The sequence below is a fragment of the Lepidochelys olivacea genome (assembly GCF_965140295.1).
Source record: "Lepidochelys olivacea isolate rLepOli2 genome assembly, chromosome: 1".
Lineage (NCBI taxonomy): Eukaryota > Metazoa > Chordata > Testudines > Cheloniidae > Lepidochelys > Lepidochelys olivacea.
The window spans coordinates 311831932-311856092 of record NC_140411.1 but is presented as its reverse complement, the minus strand read 5'-3'; the positions used below and the strand labels follow the sequence as shown (position 1 = coordinate 311856092).

The 24161-nt window shown below is 45.3% G+C and overlaps 1 protein-coding gene and 1 long non-coding RNA gene across 5 annotated transcripts in view; one reads left to right on the top strand and one right to left on the bottom strand.

Moving 5' to 3' along the window:
- SLC13A1 (solute carrier family 13 member 1) overlaps positions 1–24161 on the top strand; it is a 73871-nt gene that overhangs the window by 31674 nt on the left and 18036 nt on the right. For all 3 annotated transcript variants that reach the window (XM_084616740.1, XM_084616742.1, XM_084616741.1), the window contains one exon: positions 3358–3477. In XM_084616740.1, the coding sequence (XP_084472866.1) occupies positions 3358–3477 (120 nt within the window). The remainder of the gene's footprint in view (positions 1–3357; positions 3478–24161) is intronic.
- LOC311514284 lies at positions 7795–23704 on the bottom strand. Of its 2 annotated transcripts, XR_014709866.1 has the most exons (4): positions 23347–23704; positions 14679–14951; positions 9057–13086; positions 7796–8398 (listed from the first exon to the last, which is right to left on the bottom strand). It is a non-coding gene; the product is annotated as an uncharacterized lncRNA (long non-coding RNA). The 2 variants fall into 2 exon arrangements; XR_014709865.1 differs by having other exon boundaries at positions 7795–8398; positions 9057–14951.

The following is a 24161-nucleotide window of genomic DNA, read 5'->3' as shown; positions in this document are numbered from 1 at the left end:
AGCTTTTACAGAACTTTTACCGTCATTTAGATTAAAAAAAACAACAGACAAACAAACCAAAACAGCTAAGGCTCCAGCTAAGGTCTATTTCCTCGTCTCCATCATCACAATGGGACTTAAAATCAGTTTTATATTTGGACACGGCACATTCTGCTGCTGTGAGGGAACCACCTGCTTTCTCAGCCTCTAGGATAGAAAGAAACATGTTGGAGTGGAGCCAAAGTGCACTGCCCTTTTTTGCTCCTGTGCCAACTGTTCCAATTAGCATAATTTAGAGCAGACCTGTGGCTACTCTAACTTGTACTATGGGATAGTTTGGTCCCCAGCTCGTCCTAGGTAGATCACAGCCAATTCCTGCTCTTGCTCACAGCTGAGGATTCAGCCCTAACGCTGATTTTCCATTCATTTGCACCAGTCTGAAGACAGTGTTTTCAAACCCTAAAACCTGTTTAATAGATTGTAAAATCAAATCTGTAGCACACAGTGGAAGTCATAAATAGTCTAAGAGTTTTCATCTAAAAGCTCCTTTTTCATTTGTATAAAACTTTTCTCAAACTTTAATCTTTTAAGACTGAAATTTTCTGGGTCTGCTCTCTGACCAAGCATGTGTATTTTTTAGTTTGGACATTTTGAGGAAAAAAGTCCAACCATTTTCAAGAAGAGTTTGGGAAAGAATATGGTTGACACTACTAAAAATAAATAAATGAAAAAAAATTGTACAATGTTTTATGAGCAGCTCTGGCACCAAAGCAGGAGGGTAGGTAGGTAGATTTGGCATGGAGACACTCTGAACATGTGACTTTCATTCTTCATTGTTCCAACAGCATGAATCATACTCCACATATGTGTACTATTTTTCTAACAATAAGAGTTTGATAAATAATGATCTCCTGTCATTGTAATGGCTTTGAAAGTGGGTATAAGTAAGCTGTGTGGAATATGAGATTTGGCTAAAACATTTGAAACCCTTCTCATTCAGAACCAGTGTGTGACCCTTGCTGCATACTCAGGCAGGGAAGTAAGGAGGCGTAAACATTCTTTTCATTCCCCTGTGCTTGCTACTTGTAACACTCATAGCAATGCGGAGACGAGAGCAGCCACTGATGGGTTGCTGCTACCCTTCCAGTGCCAGTGATCAGGGATGGGAGGTGGGGAGTGGAGAGTTGGCTCTTACCCCACAATACACTGGCCACCACAGCTGAACTGGTACGGGAAGGAGGGGGAGAAGCAAACTGCACTAGGAAAAGGTCTGGTGCAGATCACTTCTCCCATGGAGCAGTGGGGAAAGTAGGAACCAAATTATAACACAGAGTCTGCTTGTGGGGCAACACAATGACATGCTGCCCCTTTTGCAGAGTAGATTGAGATTGCAGTGTAGCCCTTAATGCACAGGGCTGTCTGAATGAGACTGAGCCCTGCAGGAAGGACCTTTGTAAGTCTGTAGGGGTTCCTGCAAATTTCCAGAAATCTGTAGCAACAGCTAAGTGCTCATGCATTTAATGTACAATCACTTAACTGATTCTGCTAGGAACCAGTTTCTTCCAGCAGCCTAGGAGGTCCCCAAGACACTGGGAGTTAGGGACAGGCATTGCCATCTTTCATCTCCTTCAGGTGGAAGGAAACTGGCTCAAAGCCTATCTTCCAACTCCCCTAGACTTGAGCAGTCTTTCCAAGTGTGTGTAAGCAGCGTTGTTCCCCATCCATCCTAGGAAAACAGTATAGATACACATCATCCAGTTTTACATCCTTCAGTGCATTTACTAATCATAAATCTCAAGCTTTATTTCTCCTCAACCTTAGCTTGGCTGTTCCCAGGGTTTTCACTGCATACTTTTTTTTGTCTAAATGCTTAGTTTCCTCTGCTCCAAGAGAGGCTCCAAACCCATTTATATCCTGATGGAAGTTAACTGAATTGCCCCACTAGTATGACCTGTCTACAGATCTTTGCACTATACTGTCATGGACAATTCGAAAACCTGATAACAGGATGATTCTGCAAAGGAGCCTTTCATCCTTATGCAGGGTTCTAGAGTTGGCCACTTTGTTACAGTACAGTTAAAATAGCATTGTGGCGTTTCATATTCATTGTGTCTCAGTGATTTCAATATCAAATGCAAGTTGAGTTTGTAAGTAAAGAGAGTCTTTCAGCTGGTGGTTGTCCCAAGACCCACTTTTAAGGCAGATTACCAAATGCAGAGGAAAGCCACAGAAAGGGTGATGAAGCCTTAAATTTCATTAACTTTTTGTAGGCTTGGGTTGATGTGCTACCCACAGATTACTCCTTATCCAACTACAAATGCCTGGTCCCAGGGAGGGGCATCTGGAGATGGTGCCACAGAGGAGGTTGACTCCTGCCCCTACAGCTCAACAGGGATGATCCTGCAGAGGGGAACCTCTGTTTTCCTTCTGTTTGGCCCACTGAAAATTCCCTAGATTATTGCAAACATAGTCAGGTAATTGACTTTGACCCGTCCATAAACTCCACAAGGAAGAGTCAGGCCGTATCCAGAATTAATCATATAAATGCTTAAGAATGTTCTAAAAATAATAAAAACACATTAGTAAGTGTTGGTCCCAGTTGGTCTCCATCTCCTGCAACAGCCAGTCCTTTTCTTTCAGAAAATCCCACAACAACTCTACTTTCCTTAGAGGTCTGCAGGTGGGGGGTCTTTGTGGCTGGGTGGCCCTTTGACTTGAAAACCTGCATGGTGGGTTCAGATTATATGGGGCCCCAATGAGATCGCAGGGCTCCACCCACTTGTCCCACAGGTTCCAACCCAGCAAATGTTCTTGGACATTTTATGAGCAATTATATTGTTATTAAATGTGCACTGGCCCTTTCCCTCCAATTCTTGCCTTCCCATCTCCATTGCCCATCTTAGAGCCGTAAGGCCCTATCTTCCTCCACCACTACCCCTTCTCAGAGAAAGGCCCTTCCTTCTCTTCCTCCCATCTCCTCTTGCCCCAGAGTCCTAATGGCCCTTCCTCCTTCACCGCCATCCCCATGAGCCATGAGGAGCCTTTACCACAGAGTAGATATTTAATTCTTTCAATCCAGTGAGCAATGGGGTCTTCTGTTGCTGCTCTGATATTCAGTGCTCATGGCATGAGGGTTGGACACAGAGGTATGAGCAGCCCAGTTACTTTAATGGCCATTATCATCATGGGACAGGATGGGAGAGTGAGGTGAGAGCAGGCCATTGACAGTCTCTGGCTGAAGATTCCTGCTTCACTGGAGGCAGCTGATAGCAGCAGCCTTCCCCAAGTATTCCTGCTGCAGCAGAGCCTGATGGCATTTTACATATGGTTTGATTACTCTTGCAATGCCTAATTTAAGCCTATTTTATTTTCATTCAGACGCTACCCAGGTTGCCAGTGCATCAATTTTGGGTCCTGGTTTGTACTTTGCATCCCCATCACTATTATCATGATGTTGCTCTCCTGGGTCTGGCTCCAATGGCTTTTCCTTGGTTTCAAGTGAGTAAATGTTAAAAGATATTCTATACAGATCAAAAAGAATATCATATCTATATCTAATGCACACACTGTAGAATGGTGACCATTTATTGTCCTTTCAGTGTCAAATAGCACAAATGAGTTCTCTGGAAGTGCTGGGAATTCACACTGCCAGTCGTTGTGGCTTCTCTGAACTGTCCAACAGGACACCACAGGAAAACTTATTCAAGGATCCATTTTGTAAAATATGTTGTACATTTCTATAGAATATACACACACCATTAGTAGAGAGTATCTGAGAGAAGAATTCAGATTTTACAGTTTGTGGTCCAAATCTTGATGATATTGAAATAACAGTACTTTCCTGGCTGATTTCAATGAGGCCAGCATTTGACCCTATGTTTGAACAATGTTTATCTAACAAACTTGATGAGCAGACTGATATATTATATTTAGAGAAAAATACAATAGTTCCTGTTCACAGATATTCCTGTTTGTGTTTTTTGAGTGGGTTTGCTTCACTCCTGAGTTTTGTGCTTCAAGTTTTTGGATAGAATGACAGTTCTTTGGGCCCAATTCTCAATTGCCTTGCACTCTGGATACTTATTTACAGCTGTATGAAGTAGGTGTTCAAAAGTATGAAAAATGGAGCCAGGCTAATTTAGTGTGAAATGCTTCCCATATAGCATTTGCTTTCCATGGGTATAAATGGCTGCTTAAGGTGCAGACAGTGGAAAATTTGGCCCTCTATATTTAATGTTAAATAGAAGCATCTTAAGTTTCCTTCTCACTCCACTGATAGTTTAAACTTTAACATTTCATTTTTCTAGACCATTTTGACAGTGTTCTTATTAACACTGTGGAGTAGCTCACCGCAAAAGAGTGTGAATTGAAAGCCAAAATTGTTAATCTTGTCCCCTGTGAAAGATGCTACAGAACACCCTGATTAATGTGCTGGCTAGTTATACAGTAAAAACTTTCCCATTAGAAAAGAAGGCAATGTATTAACAGGAGAGAGTCTGATTCAGCAAAGACATAGATGACTTCCCTTAATTAGATGGATACATTGTGTGCTTAATTTGTTCCTTTGTGTAAGTACTGCCCTTCCTGGGCAAACAAGCCAATTTGACTTTTCAGGCCTTTGTTCTTTCTGATAGAAATACTATGATGAATAATACTGTACAGTCATAAGGATGATTGTCTAAAACATGAACTTCCCATGTTCTGACATGAGGTGGCTCTTAGCTATAGATATTTATTGGTAGACACACCAGTACTCCAGTCTTATGTGCCTTTTGTTGTTATTAATATCATTTCTTTGATGGCAGAGCCTAGAGCCCTACTTATGCTGGGTTCTGCATAAGCATATAGCAAGACACAGTGCCCGCCTCAAGTAGTTTACAATCTAAATAGAATAACAAAGAGTGGGATGGGACAGAGAGAGGCAGAAGTAAAGTGACTTGCCTAAGGCCATATCTTGGCCCACATCTTGTTATATTTGGAACCAGCAGAAAAGGAGATAGACATAGGCACAGAGATTTGACTGAACCAGCGATCTCTGTTGTGCTGGCTCTCTTGTTCAGGCTGCAAAACTGAAACTAACATGAAAGTGAGGCTTTGCACTGGGGTGGGGAGAATGCTCAAGCATTTCAAGGGACAGGACATCACATTCTTCCAACCTACTATAAAAACTTTCCAAACACACATGCATTATCATTCACATGACTAAAAATAAGCACTATATTACCTGACTAAGAGTTGTGGGTGGACTACAGCAGACTCTTAAAATGCAAGGGATTATTCTGTCCTGGAATAGCAACTCACTAACTGAACAGGTTAAGTGGTTTTCTCACTCTCCTGGGACAATGTGGTGATGGTGGTGCAGCAGAGTTCTGAATAACAGGAGCAGTCGGTGGCAAGGGATCAGCTGCATCTAGTATGGAATCAGCTGGATCGGGTACCACATTTTTTTTTCTGATGAGTCATCAAAACTAAGAGTTGCAAGAGAAGGAGGCTCAGTTAGAGGAACAAAAAGTCCTACTGGAACATCCCTGGACTCTGGTACTCATCAGGACTGAAACTGGTCCATGTTATTTCCATAAAATACTACTGGATAGTCCTACCATGAACAAAACAGGTCCTGTGCATTTTACAAGTTCTCCAACTGTAATTGCAATTCTACACTAAGGGTAAGTCTACACTATACAATTAGGTCGAATTTATAGAAGTCGATTTTTTAGCAAGCGATTTTATACAGTCAATTGTGTGTGTCCCCGCTAAGCGCGTTAAGTTGGCCGAGTGCTTCCACAGTACCGTGGCTAGCGTCGACTCACAGAGCAGTGCACTATGGGTAGCTATCCCACACTTCCCACAGTCTCCGCCGCCCATTGAAATTCTGGGTTGACCTCCCAATGCCTGATGGGGCAAAAACGTTGTCATGCGTGGTTTTGGGTACATGTCGTCAGTTGCCCCTCCCTCCGTGAAAGCAACAGCAGACAATCATTTTGCGCCTTTTTTCCGTGCGGGCGCCATACTGCTTTCAGCAGATGGTGCAGTAGGACTGCTAACCATCATTGAATGACTGCTTTTGCTGCCACTCTGCTCTCCTGATGCTATGAATCCACCTCGCAGCTCCTCTATATGACTGTCGTCATCCACCACTTCCACTGCCACTCTGCTCTCCTGGTGGTCTCGCAGGGCCGCTTCTGCTGCCTCTCTGCTCAGCTGCTCCTGTCTTGCCATAACACAGCAAACATGCAGCCCACTCGTCTGTTGTGGCCTGGCAGCAGACGTTGCAGTAGGTCTGCAAAACTGGTCATCCAACCACCGCTTCCCCTGCAACTCTGCTCTCCTGCAGATGCCATACCACGGCAAGCCTGGAGCCCACTCAGATCACCACGGCAGTTATGAGCATTGTGAACACCTCACGCATTATCATGCAGGATATGCAGAACCAGAACCTGCAAAAGCAGGTGAGGAGGCGATGGCAGCACAGTGACAAAAGTGATGAGGACATGCACACAGACTTCTCTCAAAGCACGGGCCCCGGCAATTTGGCCATCCTGGTGGCAATGGGTCAGGCTCATGCCATGGAACGCTGATTCTGGGCCCGGGAAACAAGCACAGACTGGTGGGACTGCATAATCTTGCAGGTATGGGATGATTCCCAGTGGCTGCGAAACTTTTGCATGCGTAAGGGCACTTTCATGGAACTTTGACTTGCTTTCCCCTGCCCTGAAGTGCAAGAATACCAAGATGAGAGCAGCCCTCACAGTTCACAAGCGAGTGGTGATAGCCCTCTGGAAGCTTGCAACGCCAGACAGCTCCCGTCAGTTGGGAATCAATTTGGAGTGAGCGAATCTACTGTGGGGGCTGCTGTGATCCAAGTAGCCAACGCAATCACTGAGCTGCTGCTATCAACGGTAGTGACTCTGGGAAATGTGCAGGTCATAGTGGATGGCTTTGCTGCAATGGGATTCCCTAACTGTGGTGGGGCAATAGACGCAATGCATATCCTTATCTTGGGACTGGGCCACCAAGGCAGCCAGTACATAAACCTCAAGGGGTACTTTTCAATGGTGCTGCAAGCTCTGGTGAATCACAAGCGACGTTTCACCAGCATCAACGTGGGATGGCCGGGAAAGGTACATGACGCTCGAATCTTCAGGAACTCTGGTCTGTTTGAACAGCTGCATCAAGGGACTTACTTTCCAGACCAGAAAATAACATTGGGGATGTTGAAATGCCGATAGTTATCCTTGGGGACGCAGCCTACCCTTTAGTGCCATGGCTCATGAAGCCGTACACAGGCACCCTGGACAGTAGTCAGGAGCTGTTCAACTACAGGCTGAGCAAGTGCAGAATGGTGGTAGAATGTGCATTTGGACATTTAAAAGAGCACTGGTGCAGCTTACTGACTCGGTTAGACCTCAGCGAAACTAATATTCCCACTGTTGTTACTGCTTGCTGTGTGCTCCACAATATCTGTGAGAGTAAGGGGGAGACGTTTATGGCGGGGTGGGAGGTTGAGGCAAATCGCCTGGCCACTGATTACGTGCAGCCAGACACCAGGACGGTTAGAAGAGCAGAGCAGGGTGTGCTGCGCATCAGAGAGGCTTTAAAAACCAGTTTCGTGGCTGACCAGGCTACAGTGTGACAGTTCTGTTTGTTTCTCCTTGATGAAAACCCGCCCCCTTGGTTCACTCTGCTTCCTTGTAAGCCAACCGCCCTCCTCTCCCCCTTTCGATCACTGCTTGCAGAGGCAATAAAGTCATTGTTGTTTCAAATTCATGCATTCTTTATTAATTAGTCACACAAATAGGGGGATAACTACCAAGGTAGCCCGGGAGGGGTGGGGGAGGAGGAAAACACTGGGTGGGGTGGGGGAGGAGGGAAGGACAAGGCTGCACTGCACTTCAAATCTTATTGAATGCCATCCTTCTGTTGCTTGTGCAGTCCTCTGGGGTGGAGTAGTTGGGTACCCAGAGGGAGCCCCCTCCCCCCCGCGTTTTTGGGCATATGGGTGAGGAGGCTATGGAACTTGGGGAGGAGGGCGGTTGGTTACACAGGGGCTGCAGTGGCGGTCTGTGCCTTTCCTGCACCTCAACCATACACCAGAGCATATCAGTTTGAATCTCCAGTAGCTTCAGCATTGCATCCTGCCTCCTTTCATCATGTTGCCGCCACCTTTCCTCTTGATCCCGCCACCTCTCCTGTTGCTCCCACCACTTGTCCTCTCATGCATCCCTCCTGTCCTCGTGTTCATTTTGTGCTTTCCTGGACTCTGCCATTGTCTGCCACCATGCATTGTGGTGGGCTCTTTCAGTTTGGGTGGACTGCATGAGCTCAGAGAACATTTCATCGCAAGTGCGTTTTTTTCGCCTTCTTATCTGTGCTAGCCTCAGGGATGGAGATGCTAGTCACAGTGTTGAAACATTTGCAGCTGCAGGAGGAAAAAAAGGGAGATTAAAATTGAAAAAGACACATTGGCCATTTAAAAGGAGAGGCTGATGTTTTCGGGTTAACGTGCAGCATAAACCCAACTAAACTCCCACACACACCCAATTCTCTGGGATGATCGCTTCACCCCTCCCCCCACCGCATGGCTAACAGCAGGGATGACTTCTTTTCAGCCACAGGCAAACAACCCAGCAGGAACAGCTACCTCTGAATGTCTCCTTAATAAAATTCCCCTATTTCAACCAGGTGACCATGAATGATATCACTTTCCTGAGGATAACACGGAGAGATAAAGAATGGATGTTGCTTGAATGACAGCAAACACTGGGACCACACGCTGCCATGCTTTGTTATGCAATGATTCCAGAATACGTGCTACTGGCCTGCTGTGGTAAAGTGTCCTACCATGGAGGACGCAATGAGGCTGCCCTCCCCAGAAACCTTTTGCAAAGGCTTTGGGAGTACCTCCAGGACAGCTTCATTGAGATGTCCCTGGAGGATTTCCGCTCCATCCCCAGACACGTTAACAGACTTTTCCAGTCCTGTACTGGCCACGAACGCATCCCAATTCTTCAGGGCAAATTAATCACTAAACACGCTTGCTTTTAAACCGTATATTATATTTACAAAGGTACACTCACCAGAGGTGCCTTCTCCACCTTCAAGGTACAGGAGCCCGGGTTGGGAGGGTACTGTCTCCAGGGTGATAAACAGTTCCTGGCTGTTGGGGAGAATGGTTTCTCCGCTTGCCTGGTGTGCGCTATCTTCAACCTCCCCCTCCTCATCATCTTCCTCATCCCCAAAATCCTCATCTCTTTTGCATGAGACTCCTTTGCAGGAGTTCACATACAAGTGTGGGGTAGTTGTAAGGGCACCCCCAGGAATTACATGCAGCTCATCATAGAAGCAGCATGTCTGGGGCTCTGACCCTGAGCGAGCATTTGCATCTTGGGTTTTTTGGTAGGCTTGCCTGAGCTCCTTAAGTTTCACATGGCACTGCTGCTGGTCCCCGTTATGGCCTCTGTCCTTCATGCCCTTGGAGATTTTTTCAAATATTTTGGCATTTTGTCTTTGGAATGGAGTTCTGATAGCACAGATTCATCTCCCCATACAGCGATCAGATCCAGTACCTCCCGTTCGGGCCATGCTGGAGCTCTTTTGCGATTCTGGGACTCCATGGTCACCTCTGCTGATGAGATCTGCATGGTCACCTGTGCTGATCAGCTTGCCATGCTGGCCAAACAGGAAATGAAATTCAAAAGTTTGCGGGGCTTTTCCTGTCTACATGGCCAGTGCATCCGAGTTGTCAGTGCTGTCGAGAATGGTCACAATGGAGCACTGTGGGATAGCTCCTGGAGGTCAATACCGTCAAATTGCATCCACACTAACCCAAATTCAACCCAGCGATTTCGATTTCAGCTGTAATCCTGTCGTTGGGGAGGAGTACAGAAATCGATTTTAAGAGCCCATTAAGTTGACAAAAATGGCTTCATTGTGTGGACAGGTGCAGGGTTAAATCGATCTAACGCTGCTAAATTCGACCTAAACTTGTAGTGTAGTCCAGGGCTAAGTCTCCAACTTGAAAACAGTGGTGACGAGTCTCATATGATTGATCAATTTGCATAGTTTGGAATTTGGCTACACATGAAGCAATTTCAGGATGTAGCAGGTTCCAACAGGTACACAAATATTGCTTCAAGAAAAGAGGTGCAGGTGATTCCTGGGTAGTAGCATGTGGAGGGTTCCTGGAGAGAAGCTAGAAATTGTCCAATTTCTGCTGATGACTCAAAATAGATTTGTTAGCTTTTAAGGCATTCTTAAGTATTTACCTAAAGCATTCTGCTAGTCGATTTGTAGCAGGATAGTATGGTGCAGAGCATATGTGCTGAATTTTAATTGAAGCTAGGAACCTGTGAAATTCTTCAGAACAGAACTGAGGTTCAATGTCACTCACCAACTGTACCAGTAAACTAAACTTGCTAAACAAACTACAGATATGTCCAATGGTCTTAGTGACTGTTGTAGAAGTCATTCTGAAAACTTCTGGCCATTTTGAACATGCAATCTTCTAAAGGTCCAGCAAAGTCCACATGAATATATATTCAAGAAGTCTGAGGCCACGACCAAGGCTGTAGATGAGATGGGTCAGGATCATGCTGAATTTGCTTACACATAGTACAGCACTTTACATTCCTCTCAATAGCTTTGTCAGTCCCCAGCCACCAGATATGACTCCAGACTATGGTCTTCATCCATACAATGCCAAAATCACCTTCATTAAGAGCTTTCAAAACCTGACCCTGAAGTGCTTTTGGAACATTCACTCACATTCTCCATAAAATGCAACTATGATTCACAGATAATTCATATTGACGTGATATGAATTGTATAAACTGGGGATTATTTTGATCCAATGCCATACCCTGTAGTACCATTCCCTTCATAAGCAAAAACACATTATCCTTAGCAGTTTCTTTGTGGATGTCTGTGCTAGTGATGAGTAACCTATCCTTCAAATTGAGATAGAACACTTCATCTGAGGATACTGGTCTGCATGTAAAACTGGATTCAGCATTGCGTTGAGATCTCCACAAATTTGGACTGAGCCTTCCTTCTTGAACACTGGTACAATAGATGTAGCCCACGCACTGTGTGAAACCAATAACAAGACTCCAATGTTCACTAAACAGTCCAAATCAGCTTCTACTAGAGGCTTCAGAGCATAAGACATAACTCTGGGGTTGCAATATTATGGTTGGCTGTCAGACTTAACAGTGAGCTTCACTGACATGTTGCTTTGTCCAAAGATTTTGAAACAGAGCTTGAAGTGTCTGTCCAGTATTTCTTGAAGATTTTGAAGTGCTTTGGTGATCGCCTTGATATCAGTTCAATTCACTTTGAGCATCTCAAGCCAAGATCTGCTAAATAATGGTGGATACTTTTGTTCAGTCACATACAAGGGTAAAACAACTGATAGTCCATATAATTGAACTTTTACCTGGAGTATCCCTTTTAGGACTAACATTTCAAAACCATGGATGTTTCTTCTTGTGGAACTTGTGACAAAGTCTGGTGATAGGTGGATGCAGAAATCAATGAGACAGCAGCTCCCCCGTATTAAGCTGAATTCTTGTAGGAACTCCTTCTATCAAGGGTGTGACCCAGATCCCATCTTTGACTCCATCTTCAGATAACACATGCAGTGCTAGGCCTTGATCAGTGTCACTACAGCTCTTGTCTTTTTCTACATTATGAATTCCCAACTTCCATCCTTTCTTAGGTTCAGTTGTCACAGGTGTCTTTTATGTATGTTTACTCTGTTACTAGTTGTTGAACTGTGCGACAGATCATGTTGATGTGTCCCTCCTTCTGCAAGTGACTTGGTGTGCCCAGCAGTCCTTTTCAGCAAGCACAGTTTGTGCAAACTGCCACATGGAAATTCCTTATGCTTCTGTGGTCCTCTGTCTTGCTGATTCAGGAGATGAACTTTTCAGTGCAGGCTAAATTGCAGAGTGAAGGAACAGAATATGGACACCGTGTAGAATCAAGCACGTGGGTTTATTATGCACAGCACTGGCGGAGTGTCACCTTGCTTATTAGGCTCAGAGACACTGCCAAACAATTGATTACAATACATTCTATGGATTTTCCATGGGCGGAGGGAAATGACTTGGTAGGCAGTCCCAGACCCCTGGATAGGTCCAACAGCAAGACAAGATAAGCACACTAGCCAATAGTCAAAGATTACATAATGTTTTCGCCCATGGTTTCAGGTTAACACATGACACTTAATTAGTACACAGGTAAAGCAAAAGGACAAATTAAAAGTATATAGCAATAAAGATTGTCTTTTAGTTGTTCATTTGTATTTCTAAGGTAGGCACTGGCAATGGCTTGGAGGAGAGGTGCACATCTGTGAGAGGGAGGATATCATATCTCATACTGACATGTTTGAACCTCTTCCATAAACTCAAGGCTGGTGTGTAGGAAGGCACTTCTTCTACAGAAGAAACAGGGCCCCCTTTCACTCCTTTGGTCTGTTTGCAACTTTGAGATAAAGCCCCCAATTATAATTTCCACCTGGCTTCTTGCTGACCAAGCTTATCTTAGCAAAAAGCAAGGTTGTCCTTTGTTTGTTCTGCTTCTTAGCTAATATTGTTCACTATTTGCTAGACCTCTGTCTTCTTGAGCAAACTCTGGATTTTGCGCCTGTATGGGCCATCACCTGAGATGGCACTGACCATAATCATCGCTTTAACCTCCACTGCCTGGTTTCATGCCTTCGAGTACTTCAAATTGGTCTGATCCACAGTTTCCTCTATCAGGTTGTATCTCAGACAGCCTTCCTCAATATGCCTCTGGGTCTCAGCCACCAACTCCTTGATCTTCGCCTGCAGGGCCTGTAGACCTTCCTCTAGACACTTACTGCCATAGTGCCATTCCGGATCCCATGTTAGGTTACCCGTCATTGGCGGAGTACTGTGGAGCCGCGTCCCATCAACGGTCAGGGTCGCCCTTCGGGGTACTGTCATGCACACCGATGGATGTCTCGAGGGGCAGGGCTTTCCATTTAGCTCGATGGAGTGGTTCTGGGCAGTCACACACCAATAGGTACTGTTCATTTGGACCAGCTCCGTGTGCACCAGTTTCTCAGTGATGGCCACTTCGAACCTAGACAGATTCGTTAGAATATTATATGGGCTTGTACACAGAATTTCCTTATCAGAGTGGGTGCAACATTCACTAGGATACAATGCTCTCCCAGTGACCTCGGAGTATGCAACGCCTTCTATCTTAATAACATGACCCCTCCTCCATACTGGCAAGGAGGTCACCATCCTGGCTCGCTGGAAATTAGGGATGCCCAGAGGTACCAGAAGGTTAAAGAGTATACTGTGACCTGTCCAAACTGGTCTTTGGACTCTCATTGATTCTCTGTTTCCCCATGCCCACGGAGGGGTACTGGGGAGATAGGGTCCCACCACTTCCATAAGGGCTGGGTGGATCCAGCCATCAAGGAGATCGTGTGGTGATGGCCAAAGTTTGTCCTGCTCTCCAACAACTCTCTTCCAGTGCCTTTATTTTGGTACCATTTATCAGCAGGGTGGTGACTTCTTTACCCAGGTATTTTGTTATATCTAATGAGGTGGACAGAGGTTGACAGATACAGAGGTTGACAGATCCTTTAAACTGTCTAGGATCAATCGACTGGCCTTATTAGTATCCAGTCCTCCCCAGGCATTAGAGATTACAGCATCTGCCAACCTTGACTCAAGTTGATCCCTCTTCTCAGCTTTGCGTGCTATGTTATAGGTGTTGCCAAAAGAATTACCTGCACCAACGCATCCTGCAATGGTATCTAGTAACCCCCTTTTCTGTCTAGTTAAGCGGTCACCAATTTGGTTTGTTAGGCTAGTAATATTTCTACTCATTTGAGGCCTGACCTTTGCACACTGTCTGTTCGCTTCCTCTAATGGAATATGCCCCTCGACCCTGTAGGTGTGGAATACTACCGAGGTGAGGACCGGTAGTGCTGGTCCTATCATTACCAATCCTGGTTCTGGAACAGGGATTTGTTCAGGGCATGACACATAGTCAGGTGGTTCCACTCTGTGTCTGATAACTTGGTTGTTACCAGTCATGGACATTCTAATTTGGGCCATCGTTTAACGACGTTTGCCATGCCTTTGGGGTTACCTCGGTCCATGCTTTAAGTGGTAAGCCCTATCCTGAATCAGCAGGCCCAACCTTCACAGGTACCATGTCAGTATAATTGGCACATGATCTTTCATGAGTGTTTGGTTTCTTTCGCACAAAATCCCGCACAAATTCCAGTACCGAGGTCTATGTGTTTCCTCCCAAGCCATCGTGGCAATATGCCATGTAATTGTGTTCAAATGAGGGATAGCCCAGGACTTTGAGTCCCCTTCACTAGTAGTATGCAGCTGTCCCCCTTTAAAGGTGATCCGGACACTGGTTGCATTAAGTATAGACACTGTCCCTCTAAGAGGGCTACAACATCATCTAAGGCTGTCACCCTGCTCAAAGGGGTAGCTCATGCACTTCCATGATTCCTTCCAAATGCCTCCATAAAACTCCATAATCTCTGGCACCTGCCACCAGCGAATAACTGGGCAGTCAGCTGTTATTAAAATTGTGATGTTACTAGTCTTCCTATTGTTATGAGCATCAGTGTATGATTTTATTTGGACCTTTTTACGTTCCACTGTGTGCTCATGTCCTAACCATAGTGCCACCTTTACCTCTGGCCAGAGCTGTTTATTGACCACTGCACGTGTTTTGCAAAAGCTAAGTGTTTCCTTAGCGTGGCAGTTGAAGCGAAGCAAACTCGGAGGACTGGGGTTAGTGACCCACTCCCAGTCCTCCTTTTCACATGGCACACTATTTGCGTCCTTCCTCATGCACCACAGGGACAGCAGGAGCCACAGCAGGAGCCTCCCCATGGTCACTCTGGTTGCCCTGGTCACCCTTCAGTCCTTCCTCTTCCACTTCCTCTTGTTCACCTGTGGAGACACCTGTGGAAACATTGTTAATATTCGCAAAAAGAAAAGGAGGACTTGTGGCACCTTAGAGACTAACCAATTTATTAGAGCATAAGCTTTCGTGAGCTACAGCTCACTTCCTCAGATGCATATCGTGGAAACTGCAGCAGGCTTTATATATACACAGAGAATATGAAACAATACCTATTCCCACCCCACTGTCCTGCTGGTAATAGCTTATCTAAAGTGATTTCCAGCACAAATCCAGGTTTTCTCACCCTCCACCCCCCCACACAAATTCACTCTCCTGCTGGTGATAGCCCATCCAAAGTGACAACTCTTTACACAATGTGCATGACAATCAAGCTGGGCTATTTCCTGCATAAATCCAGGTTCTCACATCCCCCCCACCCCCATACACACACAAACTCACTCTCCTGCTGGTAATAGCTCATCCAAACTGACCACTCTTCAAGTTTAAATCCAAGTTAAACCAGAACATCTGGGGGGGGGGGTAGGAAAAAACAAGAGGAAACAGGCTACCTTGCATAATGACTTAGCCACTCCAAGTCTCTATTTAAGCCTAAATTAATAGTATCCAATTTGCAAATGAATTCCAATTCAGCAGTTTCTCGCTGGAGTCTGGATTTGAAGTTTTTTTGTTTTAAGATAGCGACCTTCATGTCTGTGATCGCGTGACCAGAGAGATTGAAGTGTTCTCCGACTGGTTTATGAATGTTACAATTCTTGACATCTGATTTGTGTCCATTTATTCTTTTACGTAGAGACTGTCCAGTTTGACCAATGTACATGGCAGAGGGGCAGAATACAGACTAACACGGCTGCTACTCTGAAACCTAACATTGTTAATATTGACAGTTGCTGTTTGAAACAATTTTAACTGATTTTGGTGCCTCCAAAAAGTTCCCAATTTGTCCCCAACCTTTGCATGTGTATTAGTAGTCAGAAGGACCCTCATAGGGCCTTGCCACCTTGGCTTTAAAATTCCTTTAACTTCTGGGTAAATACAGCACCTTACCAAAACCCCAACTTCAAATGCAGGTTTGTCCAAACTGCTGTTAACATCCAGCTGGGTTTGATTTTCTTTCACTTGGTTGTATAAATCCTTTAACTCTCTTTCCAGTGCCCTGATGTAATTCTACAGCCTGTCTGCAAAAAGCCCCAACCCCTCCCACAGGGAGGATCACATTACTAGGCATTCTCATTGCTCTTCCTGTCATTAGCTCAAAGGGTGTCAGCTGAGTCAGCCTGTTTGGGCTTCCTCTGAGCCGATACAATTCAGCAGGGAGCATACAAGCCCACCTGTTCCCTGTGTCCAGTACTGCTTTTGTTAAGGCTGCTTTTATTGTTCTATTCATTCTTTCCACCATTCCTGAGCTTTCAGGGTGGTATGGTATATGGAATCCTTGCTTTATTTCTAGTGCCTTACATGCCTCTTTCATTACTCACCCTGTAAAGTGAGTTCCTTGGTCAGATTCTATTGACAATGGCAGACCCCATCTGGGTGTTATTTTTTCTGCTAGGATCTGAGCCACTGTTGTGGCAGTACAGTTCTTAGTGGGGAATGCCTCTACCCATCGGGTAAAAGTGTCAATAATTACCAAGATATAAGTGAACCCCCTGCTTTGTGGCAAGGGTCCAGTAAAATCAATTTGCAGATTTGCAGAGGCAGGTCCCTCTGGCCGTGGCTGGTGATTCAAGGGTACTTTTTTCCTTCTCCCCACATTAACTTGTGTGCATCACACATCTTTTGAGAAATTGTTCCAGGGCAGCCCTCATTTGTCTCCACCCCAGATGAGCTGGAGAGTGGATGGCACGGAGCAGCAGAGCCTATATGCACTCTGGGGCTACCAGCTTCCCCCTGCCCCCCCCCCCTCCCCCTCGGCCCATATCAGAGGTGATTTTTATACACACAGCCTTGTTCTTCCAATTTACTTTTCTCTTCTGGGCTTACGGTTGCATATAGTTTTTTTTAAATTCAACTCTTCCTCTGGTACTGTAGCTGCACAGACCTTAATAGGACTTGCATGTGCAACTTCTTTAGCACATTTATCTGCCCAGTAATTTCCTTTTTGTTCCTCACTTGAGATTTTATGTGCTTTTATCTTTACTACTGCCAGTTCTGATGGTAGTTTGACAGCTTCTGCTAGTCTTTGAACTGCCTCCATATTATTGATGGGCTTGCAGGTTGTTGTTATAAAACCTCTTCGTGACCACTCATCCATGTAATCATGCACTACTCCGAATGCATATCTGCTGTCTGTATACACAGTGAGCCTTTTGCCCTCCCCCACTCTCAGAGCTTCAGCGAGAGCTGTCAGCTCTGCCTCTTGTGCTGACTTGGATCCATCCAGCTGTCCTGACGCTGTCACTGTTCCGTCACCAAGCTCCACTGCCCATCCGGTGTGTGGCACTCCATTTTCATACTTTCTTGATCCATCTACATACAAAACTATATCTGGATTCTCTAATGGTCCTTCCTTAACTTTTCCCAAAACTTCATCTGCCCTATCTATGAGACACTCGTGGAGGGATAGCTCAATGGTTTGAGTATTGGCCTGCTAAACGCAGGGTTGTGAGTTCAGTCCTTGAGGGGGCCATTTAGGGATCTGGGGCAGAAATTGGGGATTGGTCCTGCTTTGAGCAGGGGGTTGGACTAGATGACCTCCTGAGGTCCCTTCCAAGCCAGGTTTCAGAGTAACAGCCGTGTTAGTCTGTATTCGCAAAAAGAAAAGGAGTACTTGTGGCACCTTAGAGACTAACCAATTTATTTGAGCATGAGCTTTCGTGAGCTACAGCTCACTTCATCGGATGCATACCGTGGAAACTGCAGCAGACTTTATATACACACAGAGAATATGAAACAATACCTCCTCCCACCCCACTGTCCTGCTGGTAATAGCTTATCTAAAGTGATCATCAGGTTGGGCCATTTCCAGCACAAATCCAGGTTTTCTCACCCTCCAACCCCCCACACAAATTCACTCTCCTGCTGGTGATAGCCCATCCAAAGTGACAACTCTTTACACAATGTGCATGCTAATCAAGTTGGGCCATTTCCTGCACAAATCCAGGTTCTCTCACCCCCTCACCCCCCTCCCAAAAACCACACACACAAACTCACTATCCTGCTGGTAATAGCTCATCCAAAGTGACCACTCTCCCTACAATGTGCATGATAATCAAGGTGGGCCATTTCCAGCACAAATCCAGGTTTTCTCACACACACACCCCACCCCCATACACACACAAACTCACTCTCCTGCTGGTAATAGCTCATCCAAACTGACCACTCTCCAAGTTTAAATCCAAGTTAAACCAGAACATCTGGGGGGGGGGGTAGGAAAAAACAAAGGGAAATAGGCTACCTTGCATAATGACTTAGCCACTCCCAGTCTCTATTTAAGCCTAAATTAATAGTATCCAATTTGCAAATGAATTCCAATTCAGCAGTTTCTCGCTGGAGTCTGGATTTGAAGTTTTTTTGTTTTAAGATAGCGACCTTCATGTCTGTGATTGCATGACCAGAGAGATTGAAGTGTTCTCCGACTGGTTTATGAATGTTATAATTCTTGACATCTGATTTGTGTCCATTTATTCTTTTACGTAAAGACTGTCCAGTTTGACCAATGTAAATGGCAGAGGGGCATTGCTGGCACATGATGGCATATATCACATTGGTGGATGTGCAGGTGAACGAGCCTCTGATAGTGTGGCTGATGTTATTAGGCCCTGTGATGGTGTCCCCTGAATAGATATGTGGGCACAATTGGCAACGGGCTTTGTTGCAAGGATAAGTTCCTGGGTTATTATTATGGATCATTATGCAAGGTAGCCTATTTCCCCTTGTTTTTTCCTACCACCCCCCCCCCCCCCAGATGTTCTGGTTTAACTTGGATTTAAACTTGGAGAGTGGTCAGTTTGGATGAGCTATTACCAGCAGGAGAGTGAGTTTGTGTGTGTATGGGGGTGGGGGGGGTGTGTGAGAAAACCTGGATTTGTGCTGGAAATGGCCCACCTTGATTATCATACACATTGTAGGGAGAGTGGTCACTTTGGATGAGCTATTACCAGCAGGATAGTGAGTTTGTGTGTGTGGTTTTTGGGAGGGCGGTGGGGGGGATGTGAGAAAACCTGGATTTGTGCAGGAAATGGCCCAACTTGATTATCATGCACATTGTGTAAAGAGTTGTCACTTTGGATGGGCTATCACCAGCAGGAGAGTGAATTTGTGTGCGGGGGGGTGGAGGGTGAGAAAACCTGGATTTGTGCTGGAAATGGCCCAACCTGATAATCACTTTAGATAAGCTATTACCAGCAGGACAGTGGGGTGGGAGGAGGTATTGTTTCATATTCTCTGTGTGTATATAAAGTCTGCTGCAGTTTCCACGGCATGCATCCGATGAAGTGAGCTGTAGCTCACGAAAGCTCATGCTCAAATAAATTGGTTAGTCTCTAAGGTGCCACAAGTACTCCTTTCCTTCCAAGCCAGATATTCTATGATCTATGACCTCTCCTTCTATGTTCAGGTATTCAGCTACATTTATTCCCTTGTCCCTTACTATAGAGAAGTTGGGGTTTTGCAAACACAATATGGATTCCCACTGACTCCTCCGGGCAACTGTTACAGATCTTAGCCACCCTGTATTAAGGAGATCAGTAAGTGTGTATGTAGCACTAATTTCCCCGTGAGGGTGTATGATTCACAAGCTTTTACCGCGCACAGTAGAACAATCCAGAGCTGCTACACACTCCCTAGTCCCTGGGATACAGGGGGTCTTAAGGTAGATAGGTATGGACTGCTTGTCACCTGTCTCAGTACAGCTGAGTATTGAGCCTCCCTGCAGCTGCAGTAAAGGTGGAACGGCTTTCCCATATCAGGTAAGCCCAGGCTGGGGGTGGAGGCTAAAGCCTGTTTTATCTTTATAAATGCCTTCTCTTGTTCTGTGCCGCATATTACTGACTCATTTTCAGGCTTTCCCCCTCTAGTGAGGTTTTGAATCAGTTCCGCCATCTCTGAGTACTCCAGTATATATCTTCTACAGTAATTAAGGAGTCCCAATACCTTCCAGACTTCCTTAACTGTCCGTGGTCTTTTTAACTCTCGAATTGCCTTTTTTCTAACTCCCTGTGCTATGTCATGCCCTAGATATAAAACATGCTGCTGCTGCTGTAACTGAGCTTTCCTCGCGCTTAATTTAAATCCAACCTCACTCATTCAGTCTGTTTAGGGTTTTTAAATGGTCCTTTTCATTTGAACTGGCAATTAGCAAGTCATCTACATGCTACAGGATCACTGTGTCCCCCTCCAAGGGTACTTGTGCTATTATTTCTGCCATTGCCGTGTGGAAGATGGAGGGAGAATTATGGAACCCCGGAGGTACTCGGGTCCAAGTGTACTGCTGGTCTCCCACTGCAAATTTCTCCTGACTCTCCTTTGCAAGGAGAATACTCCAGAATCCATTAGCTATATCCAGGACTGAGAATACTGAGTGTCCTGGTTTTAGCAAATTAAGGATGGTGGCAGGGCTTGCCACAATAGGATATGCCTTTGGAGTCACCCGGTTGAGGTGGGTGTAGGCTATAGTTAACCTCCAGGTCCCGCCTGGCTTCCGGATGGGCCAAATTGGGGAGTTAGTTGTGGAGGTGTTTTTTTAATTACCCCTCTAGATTCCAAATTAGTGATTATATTTTGAACTGCCTCTAAGGCTTCTGGTATAATTGGGTACTGCCTGTGGACTTTATGAGTTGGTCCTTTTACAGATATAGGCTTCATGTTTACTAGCCCACAATCTTGTTTATTTGTTGCCCACACTTCAGGGTGAAGGGAACACAGTGTTTTTACTGGACTCCCCCCTCCCCCCCCCCACTCTGGTATTATTGCTTTACTACTGGCAACCATGGCTATATTTTGAGATAATCTCTCCTGTTTGGATCCTCCAGCCCTTTCAGTGCAGCTAGCTCTGGGGTTGATTACTCCCCTGAGCTCCTTAAGGAGATCTAAGCCGCAAATTGTCTCCCTGCTCGGGGCAAACCCAGATTTGACTGACTGTGACCATATCTTCAAATTCTATTTCTACTGGCTGTCTTAGGGTTGCTTTTAATCTTCCCCCTCCCGCCACTTCAATCCATATGGATCCAAGGTGAAGGGGAGATCTTGGCTGGTTATCAATACCGAGGCTCCTGTGTCTATTAACATACTGCATGGTTGGCCCCCCCACTGGGGTCGTCTTCAGTTCCAGCCCCAGAGGCCACTGATACCTATTTGCTAACCAGGAATTTGAGCAACTCCTGCATATGTTTATCCTTTTCCTGTTCTTGGGTGCTAGTTGTATCAGTTTTATTCTGCTTGTTCAGCCACTGACTTTTCTCACCCGCCCCCCCCACCCGGGGGGGAGGGGTGGAAGCAGCTTTCTTTTAGGTGGTCGCTCCTTTTACAATTACTGCATGTTTTGATTTTTTTATCTTTACGGTCACGTGCCAAATGTCCAGGCTTATTGCAAGTGAAGCAGATGGTGGTTCTGACTGCATGAACTGTTGCAACTTCCTCAGAGGGGATGGTTGTTGCTACCTTTCTTTTTTTCCTGTTATCTACTTCTGTGGCCCATTTCATTACTGCTGAGTATGTCTCTCCCACTGAGATGCCTAATGCCAGGACTGCTTGTTGGTCTGCAGACAGCCCTTCCTTTAGAATTTAGCATCATGGTCTCGGGATGTTAAATTCTCAAGACCTGAAAAAGCTCGAAATGCATTTCATTTCTTTTCAGCATAGGACATGGCAGACTCCCCTTTCTGCTGAACCACTGATTGCAAAGCCCCCCAGTTACTGGTCTGGGCTCCTAGAGCAGCAGATAGTGCATTCCTGAATTCTATTACAGTGCCTGCATCTGGGTTTGGAATTCCTGCTGGTTCTTCAGCCAATCCCCTCCCGCAGGGCTGGGGCTATGATCTTCAGCCCAGTGCCCCGTCTTCCATTTATCGTCTAAGTTGTCCCACACATCCCTGGGGCATTTGACTTGACCAGGATGTGAACATCCTTCCTATGGAGGCCGTGTATTTCAGTAAGGCCATCCAGCGTGTCCCAGAACTCAGTGTTTTTGTTATCGCTTTTGAGTTTGGGTAAATCAGACAACAGTGCCTGTTTTTCCTGGGGGGGGGTGGTGGTGAAGGGATGGTAGATTTCAGTAGTTTCTGTCCTGAGTCCCCTTACTTGTTCACCCTCCACCTTAACATTTCTGAACCTTCTTAGCTGTGTTTTGATTCGAGCCATACACTGTACTTGCTGGGGCAATTAATCCTTGTGGTGCCCCTTCATTAGCTCTCTGGGGGCTTAAATTTGGCCTTTCACATGAAATAATGTATGGAGGGGGGTTCTGTTCCTCCCCTTTGTCTTGTGCTGCTGAGTTTTCCCACAGAGAGTTAATCAGTGGCGCCCTTGTTGGGCTTGGCTGACAAATGCCGGGAGTGGGCTCTCCCCCTTCTGCTCTGGGCGTGTGTCCCAGGCATGGTGAATGTAGTTCTTTTGTTCTGGGATCTTTCCAATTTCCTGCCAATTACATGGTTTAAAGCACAAACTCTTATCCTTCACAACCTGATTCTCAGATTTTAAAGTTGCAATTTCTCTTTCTTTTAGGTTGAGTATATCCAATATCACTATTACTGCCTTGTCTGTTTTGTTACTTTTCTGATTATTCCACCAAGTAACCAGATCTGCCTTTGGTCCGGCAGTGGAATAGTTTGTTTTTTTAGCTGCTGTTTGTCGGGTTTTGACATGTTTACACTCCAAATATTCTCGAGGGCTGATTATCGCCTCTCCTTTTGATGCCATGGGCTTTTACTCACCCTGGCTGCTGACCTTGTTTGGAATGTACATCTTCCCTCTTATTTCTGTGGTCTCAATCTCCACAAATGTCAGCCTTAATGGGGATTTATGTTTCCCCTTTTGAATACTGTGGTCTAAATCTCCACACTGACAGCTTTGATGGGGATGTACCTTGCCGGCCTTATTGGAGACTTGTACTATTCGAAGGCATGTACATCACATGCCGAGGGTTGGGGGAGGCACTCCCCTAGGGCTTGCAATGTTATGTGCAATGAGGAAATGGGACCACCAGTTTGTACTGCCTACCGCTCGCGTACCCAGCCAGTCCTGGGCTTAACTCATAGCCAATCGCTTGCTGGTGGTTTGTCCAAGTCCTCTGTAACACACCCCTTAATTTAAACAGTACATAACCCTCTTGCACATGTCTCCCCTCCCAACTGGTACCTTTATTAACCCCTCTGTTTATACTACCCGTGTCTAGGTTCCTTTGCACTTAAATTTAAAAAGTGAGAACAAGATGTGTCTGAAAGGGGATAAGAGACTTCTATCCCTGGCCTAATGAAGTGGTAAATTAAACATACTCACCTCGTTTGGGATTTCAGTCTCAGTTCCTCAATCAGTTCACAAGCTTGCATCCCGGATGAGCCCCCATCTGAAGGAACAGAATATGGACACCGTGTAGAATCAAGCATGTGGGTTTATTACGCACAGTGCTGGCGGAGTGTCACCTTGCTTATTAGGCTCAGAGACACTGCCAAACAATTGATTAAATACATTCTATGGATTTTCCATGGGCGGAGGGAAATGACAGGGTAGGCATCCCAGACCCCTGGATAGGTCCAACAGCAAGACAAGATAAGCACAGTAGCCAATAGTCAAAGATTACATAATGTTTTCGCCCATGGTTTCAGGTTAACACATGACACTTAATTAGTACAGAGGTGTTTTCCTTTAAACAATATATAGAGTATGTTAGTATAAAATATATATGTTGAATTCTGATTTGGGATCCATAGGAATGAAGTAGCTCCCCTGATTGTCCGACAGGTACACACCTAGGAGTTAAAGCAAAAGGACAAATGAAAAATATATAGCAATAAAGATTGTCTTTTAGTTGTTCATTTGTGTTTCTAAGGTAGGCACTGGCAATGGCTTGGAGGAGAGGTGCACATCTGTGAGAGGGAGGATATCATATCTCATACTGACATGTCTGAACCTCTTCCATAAACTCAAGGCTGGTGTGTAGGAAGGCACCACTTCTACAGAAGAAACAGGGCCCCTTTCTTTCCTTTGGTCTGTTTGCAACTTTGAGATAAAGCCCCCAATTATAATTTCCACCTGGCTTCTTGCTGACCAAGCTTATCTTAGCAAAAAGCAAGGTTGTCCTTTGTTTCTTCTGT